This window comes from Cariama cristata, unplaced genomic scaffold (assembly GCF_000690535.1).
Source record: "Cariama cristata isolate BGI_N322 unplaced genomic scaffold, ASM69053v1 scaffold17057, whole genome shotgun sequence".
NCBI lineage: Eukaryota > Metazoa > Chordata > Aves > Cariamiformes > Cariamidae > Cariama > Cariama cristata.
In genome coordinates this window covers 1,442-10,009 of record NW_009627303.1, presented here as the reverse complement: position 1 = coordinate 10,009, position 8,568 = coordinate 1,442, and the positions used below count along the sequence as shown (strand labels likewise).

General features: G+C 44.0%; 1 protein-coding gene across 2 annotated transcripts in view; it reads left to right on the top strand.

Annotated features, from left to right (window-relative positions):
• Positions 1-4,486, top strand: part of PPP1R16B (protein phosphatase 1, regulatory subunit 16B) — a 39,981-nt gene extending 35,495 nt beyond the window's left edge. Inside the window, exons 6-10 of one of the 2 annotated variants that reach the window (XM_009704408.1) lie at positions 309-434; positions 793-868; positions 1,889-2,018; positions 2,737-2,905; positions 3,517-4,486. In XM_009704408.1, coding sequence (XP_009702710.1) covers positions 309-434; positions 793-868; positions 1,889-2,018; positions 2,737-2,905; positions 3,517-4,038 — 1,023 coding nt within the window. In that variant the 3' untranslated portion in view covers positions 4,039-4,486. The remainder of the gene's footprint in view (positions 1-308; positions 435-792; positions 869-1,888; positions 2,019-2,736; positions 2,906-3,516) is intronic. The other variant, XM_009704409.1, reaches the window with a different exon arrangement.
• The last annotated feature ends 4,082 nt before the right edge of the window (positions 4,487-8,568 follow it).

Below are 8,568 nucleotides of genomic sequence, written 5' to 3'. Positions count from 1 at the left end.
CACTGAAAAGCCCTTGATTTAAAATGTGAAAACTTAAAATGTAGAAAAACAATATTTCTAACCCATATATGTAAGTTATTTTAAGAACTGTTAAGCAGTTTCCTCTTCAAACAGAACTACATGCAGGTAATACTGTTTCAGTAACAGGAACAACCTGCTTTTGACCTGATGGCATCTGCCAAATGTGAAATGTGCTGCCTGTCCAGATCTAGACTGAGATGTTATCCAAGAAATTCTACTGAAACTTAGTCTATAAAAACCATTCGTGGTCCTTGCAGGTGGTTCATGCTCTGTTCCTTATCTCCTAGCTGCATATAGCTGCAGCCAATGGTTATCTGCATGCAGCTGAAGTCCTTCTTGACCAGGGGGCGAGCCTGGATGTCAAGGACTGGGATGGCTGGGAACCTCTTCATGCTGCTGCTTTCTGGGGACAGGTAATGATTTTGTTGCAAATGTCAGGTATGAGGGTGACATTTCCTTCTGCCTAGAGAAGTTGTGAAAAATCTGTGCAAATGGAAAAAAATCTGTACTAGGGCTGGACTCTCTGGAAAGCATCAGATAAGGTCCTTGGGGCTCCAAAAAGAACCTGTTGCTGAGAAAGTTTGGGGAGAGTATGTCTGTGCAATCGAATGGTAGGACCAATATTTTACATGACACATGTACCAGCATAATTTGAGGCGAGTTGAGCATGCATGCCATTGCTTCTTATCTTATTCCAACTTTTCATCTTTGAGGAGGAAAGCAATTGCCTAAAATAGCTCTATCAACTTGGCTTTCTTTCCCTTTCTTTAGATGCAGATGGCTGAGTTGCTTGTGTCCCATGGGGCTAGTTTGAGTGCCAGGACATCTTTGGATGAAATGCCAATAGGTGAGTTTACTAAGCTTGAAAAAAAGAAATTGTTAAGAAAGGATTTTCCCCCTAAGCGTGCTGGAGTCATCACATAGTGCTTTCAGCAGCATTAATGTAATTTTTCAGGTGTCTTTAGAATCAAAGTTGCAGTTACTTTAACTGGGACTGAAGTTTTAAAGTGCCTACTTTGTTACTTCTGAAAATGCTTCTTCATGCTCATAAAAACAAGGGAGAAGGAATTTCTCAAGCACCAAGTCTTTCTCCTGTGTGTTTCCACTCATGTTATCCCTCTGTACCTGTGCTTGGGAGCCTCCCTGCTCTTACATTGTAGTCTTGGACCTGAGCAGCTGTTGAGTGCAGCCCTAAGACTTGGGTGTCTAACTTTGCTTTGATGCAACGAAGTGTGGTAAGCTATAAGGGGTTGGAGAGGAAAGAGAAAGCACACATGAGTCTTGGAACAAATTGGAAGTAAAAATGCTAGCATCTGACCAATATTATATTATTTTATTTTGACAAAAGGTTTTCTGAGCCTTAATTGAAAAATCTGCGTGTCCTCATTTTGAAAGTTCAAAGTTCTTGTCTTCTGTCCTGATCTGGTCTGGGTTTGTCTACACTTTTTTTTTGTTCTGAACGCTTAAGTAAAAATGCTGTATTCAGGGGAGCTGCAGTCTGGTAATTACAGAAATTTCTTTCCCTCCCATCTTGAAGCATTGATACAGTGGTTAATATATCTCTCACCCTTTCATGGGTAAAGGGACAGCATGCTGCAGAGATGGGACAAAACCTGGCTGAATAGCTGGATCATTGCAAAGCTGAGCCCCCGTCACAATCAGCAGCTCCTGTTTGGGTGTCCAAACCATTCTGCCTCCCCTAATTTGTTTACGGATTAATGTGCCTAAGCATATTCTGCTTAAATTTCCCTTCTCTTCCTCCTAGCATTTGTAGTTGTATACACTAGGAAGGCACAGTTAGTAACATGATGTTAATGGTACCACACTTGAACTGTCTAATTAATGGCTTGGTTTGTGTGTGCCATAGATCTGTGTGAAGAGGAGGAATTCAAAGTACTACTTCTGGAGCTGAAACACAAACACGATGTGATCATGAAGTCTCAGATGAGGCACAAATCCTCCCTGAGTCGAAGGACCTCCAGCACTGGCAGCCGTGGGTAAGCGCATTGTTCGTTGCAGGTCACCCAGTGCGTTAACTTGGCCACCCAGATGTGGTTGCAGAGCACCCTGCGGTCAGCGTGCGGAGAACAACCCCTCTGTCCTTTCTGAACAAACTCTGGAAGGCAGAAGCTGACTTACGGTTGCTGAAAGCAGAGCTCCTTTGAAATGTGGTTCTTTCACTAGAAAGAAGTGGTGGTTTAAGGACTGCTCTGAGCAGAGGACCAAGTGGTGAGAGTTTACCCTGCTAAACCACTGATACTGGTGTTGGAGAATTAGTCCTTCAGGTGGATTAACTTGAGCTTCTCAATAATATGTCTCATGGCCAAGATCCTGTGCTCAGACACGGTTTGCATAGGTTTTTATAAGATGTTTACCGGACACCAAAGCAGTCCTGCAGACCACAAAACTCCCTAAGCAGCCCATGGGCCATTTCCCTCTACATTTACTTCACTGGTTGCAGAGTAGATCCATTCGGTGAGCTGTATGAGATCTAACACAGATTTGCAGTACTACTTTAAAACTCCTTAAAATTCCTCCCACCTTTAATATCCATACTAGTGCTTTTGCTTCGCGTGGGTGCCAGGAAGCTAAATTCACATTCCATTCCAGCGGGAGAGGCTACGAAGCGTGAGGAGGAGGTGAGAAGAGCTACAGGGTAAGAGGAAATGTCATGTCCTGCTCACAGCTTCGATGTCCCTTCTCCCTGTCCCACAGGAAGGTGGTGAGGAGGGCCAGCCTTTCGGACCGAACAAACCTTTACAGGAAGGAGTGCGAGAAAGAGGCCATCATCTGGCAGCAACTGGGGGCAGCAGAAGAAGGAAGGAACTCGGGTCTCATTGGAGAAATTGGGGAGACTCGGTCTGACCAGGAGAATACAGACCCCGTAAGGAATCTCTTCTCTATTATGGGAGTCATTGAGGAGGGCTGGTAGCACAGATTCAATAGCAATGGGTGCCGTGGGATGGAAAGTGGCTGAAAAATTTGTAAACCTCATCCATCAGATGTAAGCAAAAGACCAAATTCTCATTTGGCATAAACTGGGATAACCCACTCAAGTGGAAAGGCTGGTTTGGATTTACAGCTGCATAAATAGTTTTGAGATAAGGCCCTGGTCAACCAGGAAGTTCAGAAAAAATAGCGTGTGCATTTCTCTTTACAGCTAACAAACTGGTAATCACAAAAGAATTGTAATCTTGCTTTGCAGTTATTTGGGTTTAATTCAGTTATTGTCATGTTATATTCATATGCTTATCTATTTTATTTTTTTAAGTGAGTCCTTCTGAGTTAACATTCCATATTATATTCCTGGTTGGGAACCAGCTCCTGGTTAGGGCTCACAGCATTGTCGGGTCCTGTTAGTGGGTGAATTCAAAGTTTGTGCTGCAGTACCTGTCTGGTGGAAAGGCTGAGTGTGAGCAGGCTTAGGAAGTTGTCACAGGGATGAACCGTGCTATGGGGGACAGGGTTCTCTTCTTTCATGTCTTCTTGTTACAGAATTCAGTGCTGGAGAACTCTTCCCTCCTTCCGGAGCTAGCAAACAAAAGCACCCAGTGTGACTCTGAAATCCCCCTCCAGAATGGACTCATGGCATCTGCCAGCACTTACCAGTACACCTTTTCCAATGGGGACATTTGGAGTATGCACGCCGACCCTGACAGTAATCCAGGCCACATGCTGCCCTATGGCAACCCCGGGCTCCCTGACACCCAGCAATTTTGGGGTGCCTACAAGGAGCATAACCACCAAACCCTCTCCGAACTTAAGCGGCAGCGGGCTGCAGCCAAACTCCTCAATCACCCTTTCCTCAGCACCCACTTTGGCAGTGGCATGGGAGGAGTTGCTGAGAATGGGGGTGAGGCCAAGTCGCACCTAATCGCATCCAGGACTTCTCCCTACAGCTCCAATGGGACCTCAGTGTATTACACAGTGTCCAGTGGTGATCCACCCCTCTTGAAATTCAAAGCTCCCATGGAGGAAATGGAAGAGAAGGTGCATGGGTGCTGCAGAATTTCCTAGTGTCATCTGTTTCTCACCCCAGAGGAAACAAGACGTGGGTGGGCTGGCTGGATCTATCGCAGTGGCCAGGTTGTTTGCATTCCAAAGGGAGAATTTGGTTATGGACAGCCTGACTGTGGCGGCCTCGTTCATCTTGAATTGTACTTTACCCTGCCAATTACTTCCATTGCAGCTGAATGAGTAATGCTGGTGGAGCAACGCTCTTAGGAGAGGAAGGGATGCGCATTAATATGATGTAAAAAGAGTCTCCCTAGTCTTGCTCTCTAGGGAAAAAAGTATGGTGCATTGCCTCCCCATCCTTGGGAAGTCATGAGATGCCTTGGAACAAAGAAAGGATCTGAATTAAAATCTTTGCATCTGAGCCTCTTGCTGTAAGTCACCAAGCTTCTGGAAGGTGACAGTTCAGACCTGAATTTTCACTCTTGGGTGATGCGTGTATTCTGGAGGGGAGATCCACCCCCACGTGGGGTTTGCAAGAGTGGACAGAGCTGTTTTCCATACAGCTGGATCCAGCACTTACAGGGCCTGAGCAACAAGCAAGCATAGATGCTGCACTTGCCTTAGGAAGTCTGCAAGGTTTTATCCCCTTGCAGTGACAGCTCATCATCAAAAACTGTGCACTGGCTGGGTCCTGTTCTGCTCCTGTAAACTCGTCACTGCAGACTGCCATCAGGTTTGAAGCAGAACTTTTCCTGGAACAGGCTTCACTCAACAGGCTTTAAAACTGATGTTGCAATAAGGGGCTCTGGCAATAGAATTTTACTGCAATAAAATACTGACAAAGGTCTATATTGGAATAAGTAATTTAAAAAACTTATTTGTACTATTTAGACTCTTGATTTGTTAAAACTGAAAAGACACTTGCTGATCTCACTTTCCTATTGATTCTGTTTGTTTACTCTGTATGCTCAACACAGATACTAGGGGCAGTATGCTTTGCGTTGATTTTTTCTGGATTTCCAGAACCACAGGGCTCGGGGGGGATGAGGAGGAAAGGCTTGCCAACACTAACCTAGAAATGCCAAGAAAGTGTTTCTAATCTCCCTAGATGTTATGATACTTGTGTTAACCTGCAGTCTTTGGCTGATAAATAACTGTTAAATCATTGCTTTTGTAGTTGAACATTGCAGCAGGGCAGGAAATTTTTTGGGTCTGTGTTCCATGCTGTGGTCACCAGCAGTGGTTAGTAGCTGTCAGAAGAAGACTTCAGTGCCTCTATGTACAAAGGAATCGCCTAGCGCAATGCAGGACTTAGCAAAGCCTTTCTGTTGTAGAGGGGTTGGCACACCAACACCAGTGTTTTAAAGTAGTTCATGTTAGCTTTGGCAGACTACCTGAGAAACACTAGCATGACATAACCTGGGGGTTTGGCACTGGCTTTTCAGCACATTAAGGCTTTGCATACCTGGGGGAGGTGAAAGGAGAGTGCCCTGTGGGAGACAGCTCTGAGGAGCTGGCCACAGTTGGGTTACAAGGTGTATCTACAGCAGTAACTGTAAATCTTCAGCCCTTTTTCTGCACAGAGGGGCTATTGCATGCATAACTATTTGCCTGCATTAATATATGTCTTCTTGGGCAGTTTAAATTCCAAACTCTGAAAACATAAGCCTGTTTGGATCCCTGTAAGCCATTGGTGGATTAAATCCAGCTCACATAGTTGTGCTTCAGCCAAGCAACAGCAAACGCAGCTTCCACCCATCTTCCTTTTAGCTGGTGGCTGTTAGACGCCAACATTACACTTCACATGTACGCTTCCCCTGTGGGAATCCTCACAGCCTTTCCTTTTTTTCTAGGCTATAAAAAGTTGACTTAGGCCGCCAGCGACTGTTAAGTGCTACCCTCTGCTCCCCATCAAATCTAGCCCATCACTGGGGCTGGATATATTATGATACAGGGCTCTGGGCTCCTCGAGGCAGCAGAGGTGGCTCTGTGTCACCACCACAACCACACCGGCCAGGAAACACTTTTGGAGCTGTGAGGTTATTACCAGGCTGACAATTTACTCTCTTGAACTCTGAAGATGCAATTCTCTTCCCTCACCAGTTTTAAGAACAAATTAGAAAATGGTAGCAGTCGATCTGATTTTTTTAAAACTTCAGTTCAGTTAAAGGCAGGGGGTTTCTTTGTATGTTTTGAAACATTCAGAGAAGTTGGGATTCCTCCATTATCAAAATGTATATGCTAAATGTAAGACTAGAAAATATTTCTTGCGCTTGACTTAACCTTAAGGGATTTTAAAAGTCATTCTCCGGTAGAAAGAAGATGATTTGGTAACTGGACAGACTTTACTGCCTCTGTGTGTGGTTAACAGTGGGTCTTCTGATTACCTCGAGAAAATTCTTCTGGGATAACACCAAGTGTAGCCTGGGTATTACTGAAGAGGGGGAGATGATCTTTCAGATGCCTCTCTTCTCCCATGGAGGTGAGGGTTGTCTCTCCACATCCACCCTAATGAGAATTCTGGACTCAGCGTAACAAATTTTGGTGCTGCTATCCACTAGGTTGTAAGTGATCCAAAATTTGGGTCCAGCTTGATGCCTTCCCTCCCAGGGAAGAAGGAGTCAGACCCTTTTCCTTCTCAGAGCAATTTTGTGCTATCAAGCGTGTTGAATCTTACCTAACTCCAAGCAATTGAAAAGGAGACTGTTGAATGCAATAGTGTTAAGCAGTTTGAAGGTTGCTTTCAGTGAGGGTTGTGAATGCATTAAAACTGCAGGAAGCCAGTCCATTTTAGACAAACAGCTTCTAGTCCATCGGTATTTCATTCTGTTTATATGTAAAACGCCAGGAACTCGTCACTCTAGGTGTCATCTTGAGCAAACCAACAATTGATTTACTATCAGGCAAAAGATATTACAGGTTCTAAATTACAAAACATCCCCCTAATTGGACTTTGTATTGTAATTGGAAAATTGGCTGTAATACAGCTTTTCTGGCTTTATCACTGTAAGCTAACATGCTCACTGATGTCTAGTGGCATCTGATCAAATGTAATCAATTCTTATTTATACAAGACAGTCAGTAATCGATAAATCTTCCAGGATAGGTTTCACAGCCATGCCAAGTATTTATCTACCACTGGCTTTGGGTTGAAGCTGCATCAGATTGGGACTTGCAACGGCTGTTGAAGAGTGACCTCGAATGGATTCATGCTTATGTGTTGGGGACATTTGGGATACAATGATCACTGCCTGGGGGGCACTGGGAAGGAGCTGGCAGTTCACGCTGCATGCGGAGTTGTTGGTTGTAGGTCTGGGATGAGCAATTCTGTAAAGTGGATATTTAACCTGCTTCTGGTGAATTATTTTGTAGAGACAAACAGGCTTTTGGGGGAATAACAAACACATAGATACTCTTATATGTGCATTGTAGGAGCCTACCTCTAGGAATAGGGTGCTTTATTAGAAAGTTTAGCTGTGTCACAACAATGGGGTTTTTTATATCTATGTGTTTTAAATTGGAGAGCTCTGAGGTACATAGCAGAAGACACTTGGCTATTTCATTGGATCTTAATGTTGCTAAAAAGCTGTGGAAACTAGAAATCATGTTGTGACTGGCATATCTAGCACTTGGCTTACTAGAGGAACATTTGGGGTTTTTTTATGCTATACTCAGTGTTTTTAGGCTCAATAAATATCTAAGTACAGATTCAAGGTCAGATTAGAGTCCCACTTTTGTTAGCAGTAAGCCAACAGTTGTTCACACAGACTACGCAAAGATTTGAGAAATGGATGTATTGACGGGTCTATTGTAGGCAGAGCTGCTGCTTGCGAAATCTTCCTGTATGCTAAAGTCATACTGTTTCTAGCAAACTAATGGGTTGAGGGGAGCAGCTTTACTTTCCATGTTGAAAGACTTTTTTTAGATGGAAAAAAAAGGTGTCTTTCAAAATAGTGTCTCTGCTCTACTGAGCTCACCCAAGAAAGTCCCAGCACTGAAATGTTAGATAAGGGCTTAAGTACCGTTGCTGGGATCTGTCTGATGTCAGACCTGGATCTGTATTTCACTTGCCAAGTGATGTGATTTTAACCCACTTAAGTCTCACTTCTGTGGTGCTCCAGAATCTTAAAACCCTCCCAATTTTAGGAAGATCTGACTCTAGCTGATGTGATTCTGTACCATCTTGCAGGCGTGGTTGAGGAACCATGTGGTGAGGAACTCCTGGTAGGGAAGGAGAAGAGCATGGCAGGGCATCAGCAATAACGAATCGGTGCAATACTCACTGGAGGCAGTGAATTCTGTAGTTTATTGAGCAGGATCTTATTTCATGGGGTTGAAAGCACTTACAAGCTCCCAAATGGCATTACAACTCCTGCTTAGTGTCCTTTTGCTTTAATCTTGGAGCTCTCTTTACTCAGATCTTCTTTGCTGAAACTAAATCAGCAGTACCATGAAATTAGAATATCTTAACCGAGAAAGCAATAGCACTGGTCTCCAGTGAGCCATAGATGAACTGTTGTCCATCTGCTGGAAGGTGTTCTCTCTACGTCTGGATATTTCTGTGCCTTATCGTACTTGCTTAAAGGTAAC